The sequence below is a fragment of the Heteronotia binoei genome, chromosome 21 (genome assembly GCF_032191835.1).
Source record: "Heteronotia binoei isolate CCM8104 ecotype False Entrance Well chromosome 21, APGP_CSIRO_Hbin_v1, whole genome shotgun sequence".
NCBI lineage: Eukaryota > Metazoa > Chordata > Lepidosauria > Squamata > Gekkonidae > Heteronotia > Heteronotia binoei.
In genome coordinates this window covers 189,172,661-189,199,037 of record NC_083243.1, presented here as the reverse complement: position 1 = coordinate 189,199,037, position 26,377 = coordinate 189,172,661, and the positions used below count along the sequence as shown (strand labels likewise).

The 26,377-nt window shown below is 45.2% G+C and overlaps 1 protein-coding gene across 2 annotated transcripts in view; it reads left to right on the top strand.

The window, feature by feature from the left end:
* The window catches only part of HSPBAP1 (HSPB1 associated protein 1), a 117,626-nt gene that overhangs the window by 64,097 nt on the left and 27,152 nt on the right, over window positions 1-26,377 (top strand). The window contains exons 4-6 of one of the 2 annotated variants that reach the window (XM_060262175.1): window positions 1,289-1,425; window positions 11,595-11,766; window positions 24,578-24,661. In XM_060262175.1, the coding sequence (XP_060118158.1) occupies window positions 1,289-1,425; window positions 11,595-11,766; window positions 24,578-24,661 (393 nt within the window). The remainder of the gene's footprint in view (window positions 1-1,288; window positions 1,426-11,594; window positions 11,767-24,577; window positions 24,662-26,377) is intronic. The other variant, XM_060262176.1, reaches the window with a different exon arrangement.

Genomic DNA, 26,377 nt, shown 5'->3' with positions numbered 1-26,377 from the left:
ATATTAGAAATACAGGGATAAGGCAAGAGCAAACAGAACTGGAAAAAATGCTGTTGGGCGAGGATGGAAAATTGATTTCGAGGATGTATAAGTTACTATTGAAATGGTCCACAGAAGATGAAGTAGTGAAACCTCAAATGATAAAATGGGCAATAAATATGAACAAAGAAATACAAATGGAGATATGGGAACACCTATGGAAGAACTCTATGAAAATATCGACGTGTTACAATATAAAAGAGGATTGTTTGAAAATGCTGTATAGGTGGTACATGACACCTAAGAAATTAGCAAAAATGAATAATCAAGTATCAGACAGGTGTTGGAAGTGCAAAAAACATGAAGGTTCTTTCTACCATATGTGGTGGACTTGCGAAAAAGCGAAGTAATTTTGGCAAATGATTCAACAAGAGAGTTTGAAAATCTTGGGTTATAACATCAAGAGAGCACCAGAAGTTTTTCTGGTGGAATTACAAATGGAAAGTTTTCCGAAGCGAGATAGAACATTGGTGTGGTATTTGCTTTCAACTGCGAGGACATTATATGCGCAAATGTGGAAGCAAGATAAAATACCAGAGAAATGGGACTGGATCTTAAAAGTACTACACTGGAGTGAAATGGATAAGCTTACTAGAATCTTAAAAGACTTCAGAAAAATTTAAAGATGACTGGGAGAAATTTCAAAAATATATTGAAAAACAATGGAAAGCGAAGAAACATTTTTGATAATATTAACTGAATTTTTACTGAGAAAAAGCTGCAAATATTGATTTTTGTTTTAATAAGTAATTTAGCAGAAGGTTAGATTATGAGATAAATAGAGGGTTAATTATAATAATAATTATTACATAGTCTTGGTTCATCTTGTGTTAAGGTAACTGTAATTTTTAGTGAAGATTCTATAATTGTGAATTTTACCTTTATTTTCTTTTTAATTGTTTTGAACACTGGCGGAGGTCAGGAAATAGAGGAGGTGGGGGAGGAGGGAATTTTGTAGTGTATTGGTTAATACTTTTAAGTATATGTTTGATGAATACTTTTCAATATATTGCAAAACAATAAAATTGGTTTACACAAAAAAAGAGAACTACTGGGGAAGAAGAGGAAGTGAAGAATGTTATGTTGCATAGTATAACTTTTAAAAGAACAGATAGCACTTTGTGGGATTACTATAATTAGAAAGGTTGAGAAGAAATAGAGAAGGGGAGAGTATCGGAGAGGTTGGCTGTGGCCTGGTTAACAGGATACTCAAAATGTGATTGTTTCACCTGAAGTTTCTTTCCAACAGGATGTAAGATGGTCTGACTTTGGATTTTCTGGAAGAGATGGAAGGGAGAGCACTCTGTGGGTTGGCACATCAGGAGCAAACACTCCTTGTCATTTGGATTCCTATGGGTGCAACTTAGTGCTGCAAGTGCAAGGAAGGTAATTTGCAGTTGCCATTTCTACAACCCAACTTGGCTGATTTCCTGAGCACTAAAAAAACCTGTTGATGCTTTAATTTTATCATCCTTTTGGAGATCTAGGGGAGGCAGGTTCTTCCTTAAGAAACAACAATGTTTTCAAATGAGAGTGGAGATGTATATTAAATGGTGGCCATTTCAGCTGTCTTTCAGTCACACTGATCTGGCAAAAGTAAATTGGTTTCCAGGCCTCAGCTGTGTAAGGAAGCATTTGAAAAATATTGTGCTTGTGTAGATCACTGTTTTGTTCTGAAAATGATATGACCAATCCAAGGGAAACCCTGTCAGCTGGGACTGGCATGAAGACAGGAATTTAGCTTGAAGTATTTGCATTTTAGTAAAAGAAATGTGAGATTTTGCTTGGTCTTACTATTGACATGCTACTGTTGCAAGTGGAATTCATTTCCATGTTGTTAATCCTGTAAAATGAGGAATCATTCTACTTGAAAGAGATGGTTACATACTGTGTAAAATCTGAACTTAATAGTATTGGGGTCCTTCTGTTTCAGTTGAAAACAACTCTTCTTCTACAACAAGGGGAGGGACAGTGGCTCAGTGGTAGAGCATCTGCTTGGGAAGCAGAAGGTCCCAGGTTCAATCCCTGGCATCTCCAAAAAAGGGTCCAGGCAAACAGGTGTGAAAAACCTCAGCTTGAGACCCTGGAGAGCCGCTGCCAGTCTGAGAAGACAAGACTGACTTTGATGGACCAAGGGTCTGATTCAGTATAAGGCAGCTTCATATGTTCATATGTTCAACTGTATAACCAGCTGAGCAAGAAGGTTCTGCTCACCTTCTTCTGAACGGTAGCTCCACTCTTCTTACTCCTTCTCTTCTCCACATCTCATCTGTGAGGAGGCCAAGTGCAACATGGTTGTTCCTATCTCCTTTGGCCATTTGAATGACCAGTATCTCTTAGAGAGTCGTTAGAGAAGATTAAATAAAAGAGAACTATTTTAAAAATGGTTATAGCATGAGAGCCATGCAACTCAAATAGGTTTCAATTTGCTTTACAAAGTTGTGTCTTCTTTTCCGCTCTCTGAAAACCTAGGACATCACTCCTTTGTTTTGTTAATCAGGACTTCTTTTTTAAAAAAATTATTAAAATGTAACAGTACATAATCCAAACTTGTATACAGAACAAACTACATGTGCAGTTCACAAATTCAAAACAAATCAAGGAAGATAATATAGTTAGTTATTTCTTTCTTACTCATTTATAACAGCTTAAAGATTTTTTTAAAAAAAGGAAACCAATTTTTGCCATCTAAAATATTTCATTCCACTGTGGGGGCTGTCATTCCATTTCCAGAATGCTTCTGCTACTCCCAGGGGTTGTCATCTCAATCTGAAACCTGTCATTCCAGTCCTAGAGCACAGATTCTGTTCCCGTGGGCTGTCATTTCACTCTGGGGGCTGTCATTCCAGTCTCAGAGCACTGAACCTATTCCCAGGGGCTGTCATTCCACTCTGTGACCTGTTATTATAGTCCCAGAACACAGATTGTTACAGATGCTGCTATCCCTCCATCCATTGTTGCTCCCTAAAAAAGGCTTCCTGCCACTCGTGACACTTCTCCAGTTGCTCCTTCGATTACATGGAAGAGATAGTGGGTGGAATGGGTTTGCTGGATGTGGGCCCCATGCCTGGGGACCCAGCAAGGGCCCAGAATCCCCTCCCTCCTCTGCAATACCTGGCCCCCTTCTGCCCTCATCCCCTCTCTCTGCCAGGCAGGCCTGCTGCCATCCAAAGACCTAGAGTCTGCCTTCTGCATTGCCTCCTCCTCAGGGGCCAGGGACCCTGTGATGTCAAGTGATTGCAGGACCATGGGAGCTGCTGTTGCTGTACATCTCCTGGGGTCAGGGTGCATAGTTAATCCATGACTTGAGCAGTAAACATCAGGGAATAGGAACTTAAGCACAAGGAAAAACACAGCAGTTAGTCCGTGGGAGCTCCCAGGCACCTGGCACATCACCTCTTTCAGCCCTCAGCCACCTTGGTCCTCCCCCCTGTCACTCAGTTCTATCTCTTCCTCAGTAGACATGTGGGACGGAGTCCTTGGCAAGAGGTCTCAGGAGTGTCATAGGAGTATTCTGGCTGTGGAGATGTGGGCACGATGGTGTCACCCTCCTCTGTGGGGGCAGGTTGTCAGTATCCAGCTATGCCGTCTACTGTAGCATCCTTGGTCTTCCTCTCCAACCTTGGGCCTGTGGCAATATTCCCACTCTGCAAGTCACCTGCGAGCAATGTTTCCTCTAAGCTGCAGAGTTTTGTGAGCAAAACTTCTACTTTGTGAGCTCCTGGCATTAAAGTTGTGAGCTACTGCATAAATTCTTGTGCTCTGGGGTCAGCCTTCCTGAGCTAAGACAAAAATGTGTGGAGGCTAAAAATCTGTGAGCTAGTTCATGCTAACTCAGCCTAGAGGGAACACTGCCTGCGAGGTGGACTGACATTGGTCAGAACATTGGGGAGTAGCTGGAGGCAGAGGGTGGCAGGACTTGGCCCCCGTAGCTGGAACCAGGTGGTAGTGGTGACCATGACAGTCACGACACAGGACCTCAGTGTTGTGGCCACCCACCACCACGGGTGGTATTACTGACCACATGACAGCCTATGCTCTCAGCAGACCTTCCTCCACCACTTGCTGAGCCAGTTTGGTGTAGTGGCCAGTGGAGAGCCAGTTTGGTGTAGTGGTTAAGTGTGCGGACTCTTATCTGGGAGAACCGGGTTTGATTCCCCACTCCTCCACTTGCACCTGCTGGAATGGCCTTGGGTCAGCCATAGCTCTGGCAGAGGTTGTCCTTGAAAGGGCAGCTGCTGTGAGAGCCCTCTCCAGCCCCACCCACCTCACAGGGTGTTGTTGTGGGGAAGGAAGGGAAAGGAGATTGTGAGCTGCTCTGAGACTCTTCGGAGTGGAGGGCGGGATACAAATCCAATATCTTCATCTACCTCATAGGGCGACTGTTGTGGGGGAGGAAGGGAAAGGAGATTGTGAGCCGCTCTGAGACTCTTCGGAGTGCAGGGCGGGATATAAATCCAATATCTTCATCTACCTCACAGGGTGCCTGTTGTGAGGGGGGAGGAAGGGAAAGGAGATTGTGAGCCGCTCTGAGACTCTTCGGAGTGGAGGGCGGGATACAAATCCAATATCTTCATCTACCTCATAGGGCGACTGTTGTGGGGGAGGAAGGGAAAGGAGATTGTGAGCCGCTCTGAGACTCTTCGGAGTGCAGGGCGGGATATAAATCCAATATCTTCATCTACCTCACAGGGTGCCTGTTGTGAGGGGGGAGGAAGGGAAAGGAGATTGTGAGCTGCTCTGAGACTCTTCGGAGTGGAGGGCGGGATACAAATCCAATATCTTCATCTACCTCATAGGGCGACTGTTGTGGGGGAGGAAGGGAAAGGAGATTGTGAGCCGCTCTGAGACTCTTCGGAGTGGAGGGCGGGATATAAATCCAATATCTTCATCTACCTCACAGGGTGCCTGTTGTGAGGGGGGAGGAAGGGAAAGGAGATTGTGAGCCGCTCTGAGACTCTTCGGAGTGGAGGGCGGGATACAAATCCAATATCTTCATCTACCTCATAGGGCGACTGTTGTGGGGGAGGAAGGGAAAGGAGATTGTGAGCTGCTCTGAGACTCTTCGGAGTGGAGGGCGGGATATAAATCCAATATCTTCTATCTTCTACTTCTTGCTTATAAGAAAAACTTTTTGCAACGAGGGCTTGAAAATGCTTCTGAGGAGGACTGAAGGAATCTGAGTAGGACCGAAGGAATCATGCTTCAGAGAGAGGACGTCTCAGTGCTCGCTTCAGCAGTACATATACTAAAATTGGAACAATCTCCGTCTGGATGGCATTTCCCAGACAGACACCCATTCCACAGCCACGTGCCAGAAGGTACAGTGGCAGGAGGTAATGGAACTGCTTTTGGTGGTGACAAGGGCAGAGCTCCACCATCAACCTGTACGTCAGTTCTTTCTCGGCCTCGGTCCAATTTGACTGGTGATAGCTTTCCCTGCCACCAGTTATTGCTGTGGCCATGCCACCCCCACACAGGGGATGTGGAGACGGGCCATCCCACCATGGGAAGAGAATAATACCCTCACAGTGTCCTACCCCTCCATGGCCATCACCTTCCAGGAGATGGTTGTGAGAGGTGGGCAATGAGCTGCTCATAGAGGAGGTAGGTTGCATCTGGGAGGGGAAGGATGCCAGACATATGGATGACTTTGGCTCTGGCTGCCCACTACCTTGTGAACGCTGTCCCCTTTTTCCATGGGACCAGGCCAGCCACAGGAGGGTTGGTATCCACTCCCGCCCTTACGTCTCATGCTCAGGGTGCACCACATTCACTTATTGCCAGCATTCTGTGTCTGGGTGGCATAGTGACAGTGGATAAGTCGCTGTGCCTAATGGTACTGGGCTCACATCAGCACTCTCTGTCTTTTGGACAGCACTTGCTTTGATTGATTTTACCTGGGCAGAGCTGACATCCAGGCCCTGTTCAAGGAACTCCGGCTAGCCCTTCAGGGCCAAGCTCCTTGATCACTTGTTGGCCACCTGGCCAGAGGGCAAAGATGGCTACTGGGTTAGTATGGTGAGCATGGCTGGGTGAGTATACAGCAGAGGACATCACCCCTGAGGCTTCATGTGCCATTTCCTCGAAGTGACCAAGCTTTTCCCCTGCTGCCATTTTTGCTGATGGCGTATCTCAAAGATTCCCCACCGGACCATGCAGCCTACAACCAAGGCCACCAACATGGTCGTCAAGAGGGCGTTTGGTCAGTTGAAGATATGATTCTGATCAGGGCTTTTTTCTAGCAGAAACTCCTTTGCATATTAGGGCACACACCCCTGATATAGCCAATCCTTCAATAGGCTCTTAGTACAGGGCCTATTGTAAGCTCCAGGAGGATTGACTACATCAGGAGTGTGTGGCCTAATATGCAAAGGAGTTCCTGCTACAAAAAAAGCCCTAATTCTGATTCTCTACCATACAAGGGGCCAAAAAAAGCCCTAATTCTGATTCTCTACCATACAAGGGGCCAATGAGCTATATAGGCTCTCGCAGTGGTGAAGCTTTTTGCAGTTTGTGTCATGCTCCACAACATCACCATGCAGCAGAATCTCCCACCTCCCTTTGGTGGCATCAATGTGGAAGGTCCATGAGGTGTCACCAGGGACTTCTGTGAGGCAAGACCTTAGGGGCCATCTTAATTGGGAGCATGTGTGGGCATGGGAAGAGGCATCCCAATAGCTGCACTGGCAGTTGGGGGACCTCTCCTCCCCTCAGCCTGGGCAGGGAATGATGGGCCCACCAGTGGCCCTCCCATGATGCCTGAACCCCACCATGGTGTGTGGAGTGCCACGGGCCTCGTATGGCCTTCCCCCCAAACAAGGGCAAGACCTCCCTTCCCACCACCACATGCTCCCATTTGGGTGTCTTTGGAACTGACAGAGTGGTCTGCTTGCCAATATGGATTGAACTCAACACCACCCATGGGCACAACTGCTCAGGTGCAGGGCTCAGCCTGTGGATACATGCCAATGGCCCGGCTGCCATAGCCATGGTGGCCTCAGGTATCCAGAGGGGTTGATGAGGTTGCTGTCGTGGGGGTTACATGCGCCTGGGACCCTCAGGCCCCCATGGCTGTAGCCTGTAGGTCACCTCGAGGTTGGACTACTGTAATGCCCTCTACATGGGGCTACCCTTGTGCCGGACCCGAAAACTGCAGTTAGTGCAGAACGCCGCTGCCCGGCTGCTACTAGGGCTCCCAAGATGGGAGCACATACGGTCGGGGCTCCGGGACCTGCACTGGCTGCCAGTAATATTCCGAGTCCAGTACAAGGTGTTGGTCATTACCTTTAAAGCCCTATATGGCCTAGGACCTGCCTACCTTAGGGACCGTCTCTCCCCACATGTTCCCCAGAGAGTACTACGATCGGGTTCACAAAACCTGCTGGTAATCCCCGGGCCAAAGGAGGCCTGTCTAAAGGTCACCAGGGACCGGGCCTTCTCAATAACGGCACCTTACTGGTGGAACCAGCTGCCGGAGGAGGTGCGGGCCCTGCAGGACCTAGGGCAGTTCCGCAGGGCCTGTAAGACAGCCCTCTTCCGGCAGGCCTATAACATCTAACTGACAATGAGAACATCTTCTGGATGGAACAAAAATGCATCTACAGACCGCTGGTTTTATTCCTATTTTGTTTTATCAATTATGGTTTTAACTTATTTGTAAATGTTTTTAAACCAAATCTATGTAAATTATAATGTTGTAAGCCGCCCTGAGACACTTTGGTGAGAAGGGCGGGATATAAGTCCAAATATAAATAAATAAATAAATAGCCAGGAGTTGACCTGACCCTGTCAGTTGTTCTGTTTGTCCCATTGTTTAGGGCCTCCTAAAAAGGGGAAGGGATAACAGTGACTGCAGACCTAGGAATTTCCACCAGGTGAAATGGTAAAGTCATGCATCATTTGCACCTCTGGCTGGATGACTGAGGTGTAACTTCCTTAAGCATAACAGAGAAAGGAGGAGCTGTGGATGGGACCACAGATCCCCATGGATCACCAATCCCTCCATGGTGCAGGCCTCCTGTCTCCACACCATGAAAGGCAAATGCTCCTAGCTCTGTGGGCACTGAACCCCGGAATGCTAGTGTATTCTGAAACTCAGTGAGCAGTGACAGCATTTGCTGTCATGGTTGCCATGTTGCTGGAGGGCTATCTGTAAAGGTGATGCACATATTCGTGGCACCCATTGCTAATGCTGTGGACAGCTGACATTGCCCAGTCACCACTGTTGTTTGCCCTTTGAGCTGTTATTTGCATACTCAAATATTCCATGAGGTGGTTGGTTTCTCTGTGGCCCTAGCAAGGCTCCGTAGGGCTAGTCCCTCTGAAATTGATCATATCTACTTTGCGGTGCTTTTTGTTATTAGTCAAATCTCTCTGTGGTGTCAAGCCACATCACCTCACTGAAGCCAGCCACTTCCCCTAGGGCTGCTCCCGAAGTTATTACCTATGGCATTGCCCCTGCAGAACCCTGCTGTCCCAGGATGCTTCCCCCACTTGAGTTGACTGGCCCACTAATCATGCTACCCTGTGGCTGGGGAATGGCAGCCTGTTCCTTTGCCTTACACCCCTCCCCTCCCCAAATCCATCTGTTGCTTCCTCGACACCCTTCTGCTGCTCCCTCCTGAATGGGTCCCTAACAGACACCAATATCTCAGACAGGCAAAATGATTCAATTTTACTAAGGGGTCCAGGGACAATGGAGTGGTTCTTGTGGGATTGTGATCCCTGCAACCTATAGCCCGCTTGGTCCTTTGCCTCTAGGGTTGTCTCCTTGATGGTGGTGGGGCGGGAATGGATACTGGATGTATTTGGGCACTAACAAAGGGTGGCAGCTGCTTTGGTGTGAGTTCTTGATGGTGTTTCGGATGCACGGTTGGTGTGCCGTCTCTCTCTCTGCTGATCAGCACCTGCAGGTGAGCCCAAGCACACACAGGAGCAGCCATTGACATTTTGTCCTGGCAGAGCAAAGAGATGTTGACAGTCCTGCATGGGGCTTATGCAGGAAAAGGAGTGCCCCATCTGGTGTTCAGATACTGTAGGTGAGCCCAGGTGATGGTTTCTGCACCCTCCTCACCTGAGTTGGCTTCCTGTCAGCAGCCCCCTGTAATGGAATAGCATTAGCACCTTCAGGGCATCCTTTGCCTGGATAGGAAAGAGTGTGGCAATCATGCAGAACTGGCCAGTACATAAGTTTAGGGGTGCTTGCCAGCCTCCAAAGGGTTTTGGTCAGGGGGGGGTGTTGCCACTTGGCTAGGGAAGCAGCCTAGTCCACAGCTGTCACAGCGCCCCCCTCTGGCAGCTCCCTTGGGCAGGCCCCAGTGTACCTAACCACCTGATATGAAGCATCACTGTGAACATATATGAACATATGGAGCTGCCTTATACTGAATCAGACCCTTGGTCCATCAAAGTCAGTATTGTCTTCTCAGACTGGCAGCGGCTCTCCAGGGGCTCAAGCTGAGGTTTTTCATACCTATTTGCCTGGACCCTTTTTTGGAGATGCCAGGGATTGAACCTGGGACCTTCTGCTTCCCAAGCAGATGCTCTACCACTGAGCCACCATCCCTCCCCCTGGGTGCTCACCCCACAACTGCCAGGTTCTGGAGAGGGAGACACCTTGTCTAGTGCAGCTTGGTGCCACCAAGGTAGGCCCAGGGTAGGGGACTTGGAGCCTTGCTTACCTGTTCACACTCGACTGCCTGTTAGGATCCAGACATAGGACCTGGTGTACCTTTATGGGCTGAAATCTTGGAAAGGTCAGCCACCAAGTGTGGACTTTGTTCTCCTTCTGGTGTATTTCCCCCAGTGGTGTTAGGCTCCCTGTTTGTGTTGTGCCTGCCATCTGAGTTCATGTGCACTCGCTCCAAATCTGCAGGGCAGGGAACTGTCAGACAGCATCCAGTGCTGCATGCCCTATCCTGGAATTCTGGGGTGAGCTCCTGGAACAATTTGTCGGAGGGGGAAGCTGTAATTGGTTCCCAAGGAGAGGTGCAGCTGGAGCAAGGGAGTGTGCTGACTGGGTGCACATTTAGCCAGTATCCTGAGCTCCATGGGATCCCATGGGTGTGGCCACAGCTGTGGGGGGGGGGGAGTGAATGGCTGTCAATGGGATATGACACCATTTTTGCTGAGGCAACTATGTGCCTGCTCGGGGCAGGGGGGGGGGGGCTCCCAAGCTGAAAACACTTTGGAATCCACCTAACTGCTGCTACACCCCCTGGAATGCTCACATCTATGCTGGTTGTAGATGGTTGTAGGGTTTGTGCCATTGCTCCACTAGCATGTGGCTGCAGCACTCCTACATTGGTGGGACTTGGCACAGTGCCACTTGTGCCCTGTGCCAGCGTGAACTGTCCTTACGCTAGAGTAACTCTAATTTACACCAGCATAGGGGGCACCTGGGTCCCTATTCAGATTTGCTCTGTCAACCTCTTAGTTTTCTATAAGGAAAATTGCAGATATACCGAATACTTTAGAAAGGCTTGCAAATTGTTTTCCTTTGGCTACCAGCACATGTATCTTACTTTTTTTTTTTTCCATCTGAGAGGTAAGAAAAAGTAAAAATTGGAGGTAGGGAACTAATTATGTTGTAAACAAAAGAAACCGTTTGGGTTGAACAGAAATGGTATCGGTTGGACAGAAACACTCTCATATAGCCACAATAGAGAGGACTACAAGCATATTGGGATAGCTAGTTAAAACTTTACAGCATTAAAACTGCTGAATTATTTAATTCTGTGTTGTCATTACACACATTGTAACATCTTAATAGGTTCCAAAACTATTTACATTTAAACAAACATATTTTTGAAAATATGTTCTATATATCTACAGTATAATAGGCATATCCTATATCTAATCCATTTAAAATGTGTGTGTGTGTGAAAATTATATAAATTCTATCTGACAGGATGGAGATGGTTCTTCAAGAAGCAGAGACAGTGACTTAGCTGCTGTAGTTTGTTTTGCATACTGTGTCTTTCCCCAGCTATATCTAGTCATGACTCACAGGTTTTTTTTTTAAAAAAGTTTTTTTCTTTTAAGTATTATATAACCATTTGTGACTCAGAGTGCATAATAACTGCTTTCCTGCTAAACAGAACTTGTTTTCAATTGCTCAGCGTAAATGCCAGGAAGTTAATGGACTTATTATTAGGGTTTGTAGAATCTTTCGGGCTCAAGTGCCGTGTTCTACTGGAGAAAGTTTTCCTTCCAGACGTTTCGTTCTCAGCTGCGGAGAACATCCTCAGTGGCGTTGCAGCCGGAGCAGGCGCTCAGACCTTCTTGGCTGCTGTGCATTGAGTTTAATGATATTTAATGATCTTACTGCTTTTTTTTAAAAAAAAAAGCACAGCAGCCAAGAAGGTCTGAGCGCCTGCTCCGGCTGCAACGCCACTGAGGATGTTCTCCGCAGCTGAGAACAAAACGTCTGGAAGGAAAACTTTCTCCAGTAGAACACGGCACTTGAGCCCGAAAGATTCTACAAACCCTAATGATGTTACCAGCCGTGAAAACCTGAAATCTTTGTTAATGGACTTAATTTCTTCTTCCAGGAAAAGGTGGCATCTGTATCCACCTGAAGATTCCAGTTTTCTTTATCCTACTAGAATTCCTTACGAAGAATCCAGTGTGTTCAGCAAAGTCAATGTAGTCAATCCTGATCTGAAATGCTTTCCGCAGTTTAAGAAAGCACAAACCCGTATAGTTACAGTGAATCCTGGCCAGGTAAGTTCCGCCCTTTCCTTCAGCCTGGAACTTGCATGAAATATGGTGCAGAGAGGGAAGAAGTATCAAATAAATAGGTGGGGACAGGAGTGGGAGAAGCTGTATTTGCCTAAGTCTTGCCTAACTTTGTTATGTTTAATGCAGTTCTCTGGGTCTGAAGTCCTTCTAATTCGTGTTGTTTCATTTACAAGAGGGAACAGTAAATTATGAGAGGACTGTCTTAACTACCTGCCTTACTCCTTGCACATTAATATACAAACATCTCCAGAACATGCTAGAATAGTAGCACTAGCCGTCTGAGCCTAGTAAGTTATGCAATGTGCACTTGATGAATAAGTGCAGAGGCAGCAAATAGATCTTATTTATGCTTTCACGGTGATGAATTACCTTCCATAATGGAAACATTTACACAGCCAGCTACACCGCTAGTACTTAAAGTGTGCATTAGTATTTCAATAGAGGATATCAAAGTCTTGTAACAAAAGCATGCAGAACTTGATTTAATCATATTTTACTGAGGAGGGGGGTGAGAGTAATCAACTAGCAGCTTTGTCAAAGGTTAGACATAATGCATGGACACTTCCTTCCAAATGAATTCAAATATAATATTTCCTCACTACACCTAATTACTTGTTTGTTTTAAATATAGCTTATGTTACAAAATAGACTGGGTTTTTTCAGATTTGAGGGAAAGCTGTTGCAATTATAGTGCATTATATAGCATATTAATATTCTATACCACATAGTGAATGTGGAGACCAGTTTGGTGTGGAGAGCAAGTTTGGTGTAGTGGTTAAGTGTGCGGACTCTTATCTGGGAAAATCTGGTTTGATTCCCCACTCCTCCACTTGCACCTGCTAGCATGGCCTTGGGTCAGCCATAGCTCTGGCAGAGGTTGTCCTTGAAAGGGCAGCTGCTGTGAGAGCCCTCTCCAGCCCCACCCACCTCACAGGGTGTCTGTTGTGGGGGAGGAAGGTAAAGGAGATTGTGAGCCGCTCTGAGACTCTTCGGAGTGGAGGGTGGGATATAAATCCAATATCTTCATCATCATCTTCTTCTTCTTCTTCTTACGAATGCCAAAAACTGAATGAATTGACTTCACAATTTTCTCCCTCTTAGCAGGATGTGACTTTTAATTTTTTTAAAAATGTAGTAATGATAATAATAGTAATATGATCGGACTGTTTCTTGTGTTTAGCTTTCCACTGAGTTTGGGAATTCAGCAAAGGCACTTAAGTTTCAGTAATTAGGGATGATAATGAAGCAACACAATCTCTATTTTTAATTAAACGTAAAACAATAGAAGTCTAATCTTAAGAATAAAAATGGCCAACAACCACTTTTAGCGGTGCCCCAAGTTACGACTGTACAAAACAGATGATGATATATAGATTTTGATCTTTCAAAACATCTGCGGAGGGACTTGAAGCCAAATTACATGTTCAGAATTCCTCTGAAGGTTGTAATTTTTCAGAACACAGGTGGAGGGAACACTTGTGGAGGGAATTTCCACATGAAAAATCACTACCCACAGAGAGGTAGCTGGAATGTGAAAAAAGTTCTAACCCTACCTTCCATCTTATCTGCTAGTTCTCTGCATATTAATTTGGGAAGAGCATTCGGTCATGTGACCCTACTCTATTCCCAGGAAGACTATATTGAGTGATTCTTCTGACTATAGAATGCTAAAGAAGTGCTCCTGTGAATGCTAAGGCCCTTTAGGACAGGTTCCATTTGTCTTTGCTTTATGCAAGAGTAATGTCTACTGGCTGTGTTGGAGCCTGTTTAGTATTGGAGAGGAAGTGATAAAGCAATTTGAAGAGAATCCTTTAGATAGCAAAGGAAGGCACCTCTTTAATAGACATTGTTCTAACTGAAAGCAAAGATTGAGCATGTATTGCAAATACAATTACTTGAGGATTTGCAGTCAGCTTCACTCTGAGGTAATTTATAGTAATCTCCATTCCTTGTTCAGCCAAAAACCACATGCCTTGGATTAAGACATTGTAATAACGGAGAATTGAAAAATAAAGATAAAGGTGTGTTTTGGTATTCAGGAAGTCAGCTACATGCTGGCTGGATGCTGGCTTTGAATATTAAGAGAAACTTAATGTGCCTAATGCCATCTTCTGGTCAGTGTGTCTCATTCCACCACTTTCTGTTGCATTAAAGCTGCTCGGGATAACTGTTTTGATATATATTGTAATTACTTTTTAACGTGACCTTGGTCTTTAGCTCTTAACCCTCGACACATAGCAGTAGGTATTGCATTGCTGTAGTTCATTGTTTAAAATTTAACTAGTTAGTTGTAGGTAACATTTTTGAGGAGGTGTAATGTGGCACCTTTAATCTTGTATCTGCAGTTAAACATTTAAACTTTCTTGCTATCAGTGATGGCCAAGTTACTGGAGAATTAATTCTGTCTGGCACTTGCACCTGCAAGCAATAATTTGAGCCTGTGGTTTCAGGAGTAAATTGTGTGTTCAAAATGATGGGAGCAAATTGAGAGATTCATTCCTGTCTTTCTGTTTTTAGCAAATTGGCTTCTGATAGTCACCTGACTGACTTTTAAAAGAATGCAAAACAACCTGTGTACAGAGATCTGCCATTGTGTTTCTCATCTACCCAAGCCTGTTGTATATCATGAGATATACAATACGGAAATATATTAACTGAACAGGATAAAGTAAAGAAAAGGTCGGAACAGTACACTGAAAACTATATAGAAAAAATGAACAGATGACAGATTCCTTCAAATGGTGGCCCTCATGGACGATCTCTTGAGACATCTGGATCGAGGCGGCTCAGCAGTGCTGTTGCTATTAGATCTGTTGACTGCATTTGATACAGTCAGCCACCAGCTACTGTCTCACCGTCTCACTGACATTGGGATATATAGGGGTCTGCCTTACAATGGTTTACCTCTTTTCTCCAAGGCCAGGGACAAAGGGTGGCTATAGGGGAGCAATTGTCCTGGAGGCAACTACTTGGTGGTGTGCCCCAAGGGATGGTTCTTTCCCCGATGTTATTTAACGTCTACATGCGCCCCCTTGCCCATATTGTCCAGCGATTCGGGCTGGGATGCCATCAGTATGCAGTTGACACCCAGCTGTATCTATTGATGGGAGGCCAGCTGCAACCCAGAAAATCTGGACCTGGAATTACAAGCTGTAGTGAAATGGCTCAGGCAGAATCGATTGAAATTGAATCCAACAAGTCCTGTGCTTAGAGCACGGTGGTCTGGGAAGGAGATCCCTCTACCGACCTTTGATGGGGCACCTTCTAGGGTCAAGAGTCTAGGGGTGCTCCTGGAGCCCTCATTAACCAGGTAGCAGCCACTGACAAATCCGCATTTTATCATCTTAGGCGGATAAGGCAGTTGGCCTCATACCTAGAACGCAGCGATTTGGCAACAGTGATCCATACAACGGTCACCTTGAGAACAGACTACTGTAATGTTCTCTACATGAGGCTGCCCTTGACGTGGATTCGGAAGCTGCTACTGGTGCAAAATGCAGCAGCTCGGTAGCTAATGGAGCTACCTTTATGGGAACACATTCAACCTACGCTGGAACTGTTAAACTGGTTGCCTGTGGTGTTCCAAATTCGCTTCAAGGTGCTGGTTATGACCTTTAAAGCCCTATATGGCCTGGGACCTGTCTACCTCTGGGACCACCTCTCCCCATACGAGCCTCAGAGAGCACTTCAATCAAGTACTCAAAATCTCCTTATGATCCCCAGGCCAAAAGAAGCACGGCTGGCCACCGTCCGTGCAAGAGCTTTTTCGGTGGCAGCCCCTGCTTTGTGGAACGCCCTCCTCGAAAACATCAGGACCCTGAGGGGCTTGCCTCAATTCCGCAGGGCCTGTAAGACAGAATTGTTTAAACTAGCGTTGAACAAATAACGGGGAGGCGACCACTGTTCCACCATCCCACAGTACTGACACCTGAACCATCCGAGTACAAATCCAGAGTCCGAAATAACATCTTATAATTTCATTACGTGCGGCACTCAATAAGAATTAAAACTCGCCATCTGGATCCTGGCGAGTGAACCTGGAACTGTACTACGTATTTTAAATTGTATGAACTGTTGAAATGTTTTAATGATTTTATCATACTTTGATTTTAACACTCTAGTGTTTTAACTGTTGTTAGCCGCCCTGAGCCCGTTAGGGGAGGGCAGGATATAAATGCAATAAAACAAACAAACAAATAAATAAGGAACTTTTGAAGAAGAACCTACAGTTTTAGAAAGTGAACTGAAAGCTGCTCTGGGAGCAACTGAGAGAAATAAGTCACCAGAAGTGATGGGATATCAACAAAAGTATTCCAAGCCACAGAAACGGAGGCCATCAAAATCTTAACAAGAATAGAGCAACAAATATGGAAAACAAAACAATGGCCCACAAACTGGAAATGTGCAATTTACATTCTAATTCTGAAGAAAGGAAATAGCAAAGACAGCAACAACTATTGGTTACTGGAGCATATGAGGTACTTTCAAAAGAAAGTTTGCGTTTCATAGACTACCAGAGTCAAAAATATACCCCCCCCCCAAAAAAAAAAAATACCTTATCAATATTTTGGGGTATATTTTGGCATCCCAAAGATATCTGGGATTTTTCAGGAAAATAGGAGGGGAAATCTCGAAAAGATCCCAAAAACAGCGGAGAGGTGGTAGCAGGTTGGTCTTTTCTCTCAGCTGTTTGCTTAAAGGGGCTGCAGAAGACAGCCTGAGGACCAGCTGTGCTGGCAGGGAGCAGACTGCTTCATGCTGACTCAGCTTCAAGCTGGCTTCTTGTGCAGCCCTGTTTAAATGGGGCTGCAGGAGAAGCCAGCCTGAGGATCTGCTGTGCCAGTGGGGAGCAGACTGCTCTCTGTCGGTTCAGCTTTGGATGTATGCAATCCCCCCCCCCCATTTTTTTCTTCTCAAGTCTATTTGACCCCAAACCCCACGCCACCCCAAAATTGGGATTTTTAAAAAAAGTATCCAAATATTGTACTGGTATTGTACTGAGTCCGCTTGCGGAGAGGGCGGGATATAAGCTCAATGTAATAAATAAATAAATAGGGATCCAGGTATATTCAAGAATCCTGATTTTTTTTGGGGGGGGGGGTCCAACACACCCAAGTTGAAAAATACTGGGGGCAGGGAATTGCACACATTTACTTGAAACGACTACTGATGGTTAAAGGAGAAAGTGCCAAAGCAGGGTTAAAGCGGAACAACAAGAAGACAAAAGTAACTTATATTACATTTGCACTGTTTCCATATCATGAGGGCGATCTGGCTGCGACATCTGTCACCCCATTGATCACCAGGGTTGATTTGGCTGATCTGGCTGGCGAGGTGGGTGTCCCCTGCCTCCTTCACTACATCCCTCCTGAAGCTGCACGGTCAATGGAAGAGGGCTACCATCCCAGATAGAAGGAGCGTACTGTTCTTCGGTCAAGCATATATGATATTGTAATTTATGGTTTGGAGAATTAATACACAATGCTTTTTTTTTAAAAGAAGACTAAAGTAATGAGAAATTGCACAACTGAAAGTCTGACAATATAGAAATCGGAAATGTTCCAATAAACGTTCCAAGATTTCTTGACTCCAGCATCAACCGAAAGGGAGACTACAACCAAAAACTCTGAAGGAGACTGAGATGGAGACTGAGAAAGGCAGCGTTGAAGGAGCTAGAAAAGATTCTTAAGTGTAAGGATGTGTCACTGGTGACCAAGATCAAGGTAATTCGTGCTGATTAATACATACTAAATAGAGTATTCGCTGTTAGTATGTGTGGGAATGAAAGCTGGACAATGAAGAAAGCTGACAGGAAGAAAGTTGATTCATTTGAAATGTGGTGTCGGAGAAGAGTTTTATTGATACTGTGACTCACCAAAAAGACAAATAAGTGGATTCTAGATCAAATCAAGCCTGAACTCTTCCTAAAAGCTAAAATGATTAAAATGAGACTATTGTACTTTGGTCACATTATTTTATTTATTTTATTTATTTATTTAGGATTTATATCCCGCCCTTCCCACAAGTGGCTCAGGGCGGCTTCCAAAAATTGGTCAACATAAAATTAAACACTTTTAAATATATAGGCAATTAAATATTTAAAACAGTTAAAACCTTAAAACCAATAAACATTCCAGTTACATATAAAACAGACGTCTGGTAAGCTACATTGAGTTCTCATCTTAGCTAGGTGTAGGCTAACCGGAAGAGGGTCGTCTTACAGGCCCTGCGGAACTGAACAAGGTCCCGCAGGGCCCTCACCTTCTCCGGCAGCTGGTTCCACCATGTAGGGGCCATAACGGAGAAGGCCCTTTCTCTGGTGGATTTCAAGCGGGCTTCTTTTGGCCCAGGGATAGTGAGGAGGTTTTGTGTTCCCGACTTCAGTGCTCTCTGGGGAACATGTGGGGAGAGACGGTCCCCATTATGAAAAGACAAAAGGGACTAGAAAAGACAATAATGCTAGCAAAAGTGGAAGGCAGCAGGACAAGAGGAAGACCCAACATGAGATGGATTGACTCCATCAAGGAAGCCACGAGGGCCCTCCGTTCGCAAGACCTGAGCAAGGCTGTTAACGACAGTACGTTTTGGAGGACATCAACTCATTGGGCCTCATAAGTCAGAAGCAACTTGGCAGCACTTAACATAAAAACATAAAAGTGCTTAACTTAGAGTGAATTGTGGCTTTGAGGTATTGTTCCACTTGACTGAATTTTTATTTATCTCTCTCTCTGCTTGACTTCGCGAACGAAGATTTAAGAAAGGTGCAGTAGTCCACGTCTGCTGCAGGCTCGCTGGTGGCTGACAAGCCCAACGCGGGACAGGCAGGTCCGGCCACAGTGGCTGCAGGGAAAAGTTTGATTTGGGGTTGGTGCTGTAGCAGTGCGATTCTGTCTCAATCTCCTTTTGTCCTCAAGACCAGCTATGCATGCGTTCTCAAAGGAAGAGACAGCCTGGTGGATGGTGTGCCTCCATGCTTTGCGATCTGAGGCTAGGTCAGACCACTGGTGATGGTTGATGCAACAGGTACCAAGGGATTTCTTCAGGGAGTCCTTGTACCTCTTCTTTGGTGCCCCTCTTTTTCGATGGGCGGTGGAAAGTTCGCCATACAGGGCAATCTTGGGAAGGCGGTGGTTTTCCATCCTGGAAACATGCCCTGCCCAGCGCAGCTGCGTCTTCAACAGCAGTGCCTCGATGCTTGTAACCTCCGCCCGCTTGAGGACTTCAGTGTTGGTCACAAAGTCACTCCAGTGGATGTTGAGGATGGTGCGAAGGCAGCGCTGATGACAGCGCTCAAGGAGTCGCAGGTGATGACGGTATAAAACCCACGATACGGAGCCGTAGATGAGGGTTGTCATCACAACCGCTTTGTAAACATTGATCTTTGTGCCTTTTTTCAGATGCTTGTTGCTCCACACTCTTTTGTGCAGTCGGCCAAATGCACGGTTTGCCTTTGCCAGCCTGTTGTCAATCTCCTTGTCGATCTTAGCATCTGAGGAGATGATACACCCCAGGTAGCTAAACTGCTGGACTGTCTTCAAAACTGATTCACCCACAGCGATGCAGGGAGGATGATAATCTTCCTGGGGTGCAGGCTGGTGGAGAACTTCTGTCTTCTTCAGACTAACTTCTAGGCCGAATAGCTTGGCAGCCTCTGCAAAGCAGGATGTCATATGCTGCAGAGCTGATACTGAGTGGGAGACAAGTGCAGCATCATCAGCAAACAGTAGCTCTCGGATAAGTTTTTCCATTGTCTTGGAGTGTGCCTTTAGTCGCCTCAGGTTGAACAGGCTGCCATCGGTGCGATAGCGAATGTAGACACCATCGTCATCATCTACTGCGGCTCTTTGAAGCATCATGCTAAAGAAGATCGTAAAGAGAGTTGGCGCAAGAACACAGCCTTGCTTTACACCTGTGCCTATTGGGAAGGGCTCCGAGAGGTCGTTGCAGTGTCTGACTTGGCCTCGCTGGTCTTCATGTAGCTGGATGATCATGCTGAGGAATCTTGGGGGACATCCTAAACGTTCCAAGATTTGCCACAGGCCTTTCCTGCTAACGGTATCGAAAGCTTTGGTAAGATCGACAAAAGTCACATATAGACCCTTGTTCTGTTCCCTGCATTTCTCTTGGAGCTGCCTGAGAACAAATACCATGTCGGTGGTGCTCCTGTTAGCTCTGAAGCCACACTGGCTCTCTGGGAAGAGTTCTTCTGCAATGGTGGTCACCAGCCTGTTCAGGAGTATTCTGGCAAGGATTTTGCCTGTGATGGAGAGCAGGGTTATCCCCAGGTAGTTGGAGCAGTCTGACTTTTCCCCTTTGTTCTTATGTAGAGTGATGATGATTGCATCACGAAAGCCCTGAGGTAGTTTGCCTTGTTCCCAGCAGGTGACAAGTACTTTGTGAAGTGTGCTATGTAGTACTGTGCCCACATGCTTCCAGATCTCTGGTGGGATTCCATCAACTCCCGCTGCCTTGCCACTTTTCAGTTGCTTGATGGCTTTAACAGTCTCTTCTAGGGTGGGAATCTCGTCCAACTCTGTTTTCACTGGTTGAAGTGGGGTGAGGTGGATTGCTGTGTCTTGAAGTACGCGGTTGGCACTGAAGAGAACCTGAAAATACTTCAACCACCGGTTCAGTATAGATGCGTTGTCTGTGAGGAGCACTTGGCCGTCTGCACTACGCAAGGGACTCTGAGCTGGTATGATGGGCCATATACTGCCTTCAGGGCTTCGTAGAACCCTCTTAGATCACCAGTGTCTGCACACAGCTGAGTTCTCTCTGCAAGCTTGGTCCACCACTCGTTCTGAATGTCTCGAAGCTTGCGCTGGAGGTTGCTACATGCAGCGCGAAAGGTTGCTTTTTTCCTGGGACAGGAGGGCTGAGCATGATGTGCTTGGTAGGCAGATCTCTTTTTCGCCAGTAATTCTTGGATCTCTTGATTGTTCTCGTCAAACCAGTCCTTGTTCTTCCTAGTGGAGAACCCGAGGACTTCTTCAGAGATCAACAGGATGGTAGTTTTTAGGTGTTCCCAGAGTGCTTCTGGAGAAGGGTCTGTGGGGCAACTGGGGTCCTCAATTTTTGTCTGGAGTTTTGCCTGGAAGGCAGCTTTAACTTTGGCTGACTGAAGGCTGCCAACCTGAAACTTCCTCCGAGGGATACCTCCTCTCCTGGGTGTGGGTTTAAGTGAAGACGGAGATTGCAGCGTACAAGACGATGATCCGTATGACATTCTGCACTGGGCATTACTCGGGTGTGTAAGACATCTCGAAGGTCTCTCTGGCACACCAGAATGTAGTCAATAAGGTTGCCAGTGCTTGGACCGTGGGTGCATCCAGGTTGTCTTCAGACTGTTCTTCTGCTGGAAGATAGTGTGGGTGATGGTGAGCTGGTGTTCCGTGCAGAATTCTAGCAGGAGGCGCCCGTGCAGAATTCTAGCAGGAGGCGCCCGTGCAGAATTCTAGCAGGAGGTATTTATACCCATGTAGGAAAACATATAGAAAGCAGAATATTAAACTTCATAGAAAACACCATTACAATTTTTACATTATCTAGATTTGGCAGAAATCACATATATCGCTCATGACTATTTCCTGAAAAATTCCTGTGGATTTTTAGCATCAATGTAATCTCTTCTGTGTGTTTTCTTCCATGGGAATAATCTCAAATAAACTGTGGCAAGGAAAATATTAAGATCTAACCATCTCTTTATTAATGGATGGGAAGGGATGAACACAGGTGATGAACACAGCAGGCTAGATTTGTTTTATTTGTTTTATTTTGCTAAATGTTTACCTTGCCTCTCTAGGCTGTGTGGGTTTTTAAATGATTTCTAATCCTTACTTCTGTGTGAAATAATTCTCTTATGTTCAGTCATCCTTTTTCAGACAAGAAGATTTTGGCTGCAAAGCTATCAATAATTGTGCATTTTCTGTAACAAATATTGGCCAAAGAAGGCTATGGGCATTTTTTAGGCTTCAGATAATTCTACTAAAGAAAAATAAATAAACCAAATGCAAGTCAAGCATCCAAAATTCTAGTCCAAAGTAATGTTTAGTATAACCTTATAATTTTTTTAAAATAAGAGTTAGTTTTCAAAGTCCAAATAATACTCAGATATTTATTGAAAATTCTTTCTTCTGCTCTTCAAGATTGTAGTGCTACTTTAAGCACTCGGGTAGAGCATTTTATACTAGTAGATCAAATCATGCCTTAATTTTGCTGCTGCGAATAATGGTGGCATTGCTTAATATACATTCTGCAAATGTTTGAATACTTGTAAATTACTTCTAGTTTTTGGTGGAAGCAATACTGGCAATAATTTTTTTCCCCCATGAAATAATATCAATATGGTTGTAATACCAAAATGGGCAGGCTGATGCTTGGAGACAGGGTAGAGGATAATAGCATTGCCAGGTATGACTCAAGAAATATCTGGGTGAAGCCAGGAGCAATGGTATGACAAGCAGGACTGAACTCTGTCAATCATATTTAAAAGAATTGTGCTCCTTTTAAATGCCTTCCCTCCTTTTGGGAACAAGGATAGGGTCACCTTCTTTTGGGGCTCATAAAACTGGACCCTGTAGTTCAATCTTGTTGAAACCTGGGGGGGGGGGTGTTTTGAGGAGGTGCACTGGATGCTATGCTTAAAATTTGGTGCCTCTACCACAAAAACAGCCCTTCCAGAGTCCTGGATACCCACAGATCAGTTCTCCATTATACCCTATGGGAATCAGCCTCCATAAGGTATAATGGAGTGCCTAGCAGACATTACCATCCTCCCCCTTCTACTAACCCCAAAGCGGGGGGGAGGGCCTCCAAACTGGGGTATCCCCTGCCCCCAACTGGGGATTACAATGAATAAAGAAGAAACACAGTTAAGAGATTGGCAAAAATGGACAGAAACTATGTGGCACAGCGCAAAATTATAATTACAATGTAGAAAATAATACATTCAAAGAATCAAGAAAGTCTCTCATAAATGCTCATAGCAAAAAAATCTCTTCAAGCCTTTATAATTGGCATTCAGCACATAGTCTTCCGGCTGTTTCTTTTCTCCACAAGAAGCCGAACAGCAAGCCCGTAGTTCATGGGGACTGGTTTCGGTGTCACACACCTTTGTCAGCCAGGGGCTTTCGTGCAGCTTTTCCGTTTGCAGGCAGCTTTTCCCACCAATATTGAGAAAACTATTTTCCAAAAGGAAATTATTACTTCTTAACCGGAACAGCAGTCCAATAATTTCACTCTGCTATCGTTGCTACTCCTTCCACGCCTGGTATCCTTCCTCCAGCTGTGGAAGTAGTAGGAACAATAGTCAAGTAAAATTATTGGACTGGTGTTCTGGTTAAGAAATAATCATTCTCTTTTGGAAAATTGCTTTCTGGATACTGATGGGAAAAGCTGCCTGCAAACGGAAAAGCTGCGCGAAAGCCCCTGACTGATGAAGGTGTAACACTGAAACCCGTCCCCATGGACTACGGGCTTGGCATTTGGCTTCTTGTGGAGAAAAGAAACAGTCGGAAGACCGCGCTGGATGCCATTATAAAGGCTTGAAGAGACTTTTTGCTATGAGTATTTGTGAGAAACTTTCTTGATTCTTTGAAGGTATTTTTTTTCTACGCTGTAATTATAATTTTGCACTGTGCCACACAGTTTCTGCCCATCTGGGGATTGGCAGCCTATGAAATGTTATGGTTCCTTGGCCTTCCCGTGACTCCATATTCCTCACACGTTGGGTTTACACCAGTGCTTCAATTCAGGATAAAGTTAGCAAGGAAGAGGAGAGATTAACACAAATCCTTACAGGAGCAAGATTTTAGAAAACGAGATCGTAGTGTTCAGTAAATCTTTGGTGTTTTTTTTTTTAAAAAAACAAACAACCCAAAGAGGAGGGATGGTCAATCAGAAAAAAAATGGCTGTTGAAAAACAAGTTTCAGCCATTGTTAATAATCTGAATGAACTCTATTAGGGCAGGTATTGGTGTGAGAAGTTAGGAGACCAGGGAATCAGGCATAGCACAACAGGTTGTATGTTGTGCCGCCCTGAGCCACTTCGGTGGGAAGGGCGGGATATAAATCGAAATATAAATAAATAATAAATAAGGGACGGGGATTAGCTATAACCAAAGTACAGGATAATATTACGGACAGTAATTGTACAGTTTTCAAGGAAATGACAACATGAGGTTCTCTGTTACCAGAAGTGACGTAGGTTTCAAGCATAGGCATCCCTTTTCAGACATATGATTGAATAGAAGCTGTTTGGCATCCCTTTTCAGAAGTTAGGCCAATTTTTCGTCAGAGAGGCTTGTTCTTCTGTACACATAATACTTTCTGCCAATTTACTGAAGATTGATGCAGATAATTAATCTATCTTCTCATCAAGAAATTGACACCTGACCTGATCTGTTTGTTTCCAGCTACCCTTAATATTTTCAAGATAAAAACAAATGTTTGTTGTGAGGGAGAATCTCCTTACCACGGTCTTCTGATATCTTCCACGTGTTCTCTTTCTCAGTGGATTGCTGGCATACCATTAAAAGCTATATGGGAATTAAAAGGTTGCATTTTGAACTTAGTAATGAAAGTCAGGATGATCTAAATTGATCCTGGTCAGACAAGTTAAGCATATTGTATGACAGGCAGCAAAATACAGAAAGAAGCCTATTGTAGAAATGTGGAACCACTGCATTAAATTGTGGGTTTTTTAAAAATGTAGTAGAAATGTTTTAGTTATGTAAGATATTTTTGCAGTGGAAAAACTGCTGTGACAATTGTAATTTCTCTGTTTTAATTTCAGATCCTGTTTGTTCCCAGGCACTGGTGGCATTATGTAGAATCCATTGACCCCATCACTGTGAGCATAAACTCTTGGATTGAACTGGTAACTCCCCTCATCCACTCATGAAATTATTGCTGTTCATTTATTAAAACTGAAGGGCACATGTCTCATCTTAGAGTAGCATGGCTCTGCCCAATTCACAATGATGGTCTGTGCTCAAGTTCAGGTAATTCGCAAAACTGAAACTTTTCCCACTGGGCTTCCCTTTCATCTACTGCTTGTATTCTTTGATTTCCCTGATATTGAACCAGGACTAAGGCATCAAGTACAGTAAAGCTTTCAGTGAGTTGCCCGGCTGCTGGATGGAATTGTGATCATCTTTGAAAAACTGGATATGTAGAAACCTAACTAGTTTGCTAGGCTCAAAGTACATACAAACTTATTGATAAACAGATTAATGCTGATATTTACCGTATTTTTTGGTCCATAAGACGCTCTGGACCATAGGACGCACCTTCCTCCTGGGGGGCAATCCGCTGCCTCCGCCTCCAATCCCGGCGCTTCCCCCGCGCCTGCCTGCCTGGCTCCAGTTCTGCTTCCAGCAAGCGCTGGGATCGCTCCACGCTGCCCCCACCGCAAACCCAGTGCTTCGTGAGCGCCGGCTGCAGAGGGGGCAGCATGCTTCCTCCGGGCCTGTCTGCCTGGCTCCAGCTCTGACGCTTACAGCAAGCGCAGGATCGTTCCCTCCCCCCTCCGATCCCGGCACTTGTTTTAAGCATCAGAGCTGGAGCCAGGCAGACAGGCATGGAGGAAGCACGCTGCCCCCTCCGCAGCCGGCGCTCACGAAGCGCTGGGTTTGCGGTGGGGGCACTGTGGAGCGATCCCAGCGCTTGCTGGAAGCAGAGCTGGAGCCAGGCAGGCAGGCGCAGGGAAAGCGCCGGGATCGGAGGCGGAGGCAGTGGATCCCCCCCCCCCCGGAGGAAGGTACGTCCTATCATCCCTTTGCTCCATAAGACGCACACACTTTTCTCCCCACTTTTTGGGGGGGGGGGGGGAGTGCGTCTTATGGTCCGAAAAATACGGTACTTTCTCTGAAGCAGAGTGTACACTTATTCAAACTTAATAGAGCTAGAAATTACTCTTGGATTTGGACCCTGTATGGTTAAAAAGCTGTGTTTGTGTTTTCAGCCATCTCATGAGTTAACATTTCCCACAGTGACTGCTTAAGACCAGAGCAGCCTAATAGCCTAGAAATGCTATGTTTTCAGACTAGGAGATGGAATTTGTGACTGCCAATTTATGGTGGGTCACTTTTAAAGTTTCAGACTAGGTCTCAAGAGATATTGGTTCAGATCTCCACTTAGCCATTAAGCTTGGGCAAGTCACACAGTGCCATCCTAAGCACATCTCAGGTCTGCTCAGGAAAGCGTTTTGGGGTTTGCAGTGACAGTTTCTCAATTTAACTAACCTCACCAAGTCATTCTAAGAATAAGATGTGAGAGGGGAGAACCATGTACATCACCTTGAGCTTGGAGAAAGGACAGAATAAAAAAGTAATAGATCCTTGTTGTGAGGAAGAAAAGGAGAAAAGTGAATTACTGTGTCCTTTTAAGCTTAACAAAACGCAGGATGGCCCACCTAGGTATGAGTTGGAGTTGTTACACTTAGAAACGGAAACCATAATTGTTTTCTTTACAGAATGTCTTCTTGTTGCTCCGTCTTTTTTCCTCAGAGCATATTGTTAGTGTTCTGCACACTTCCATTTCTTGACAGAGTGCAGTATGCTGGACATACGTTATGAAGCAATCTCCCCAAATT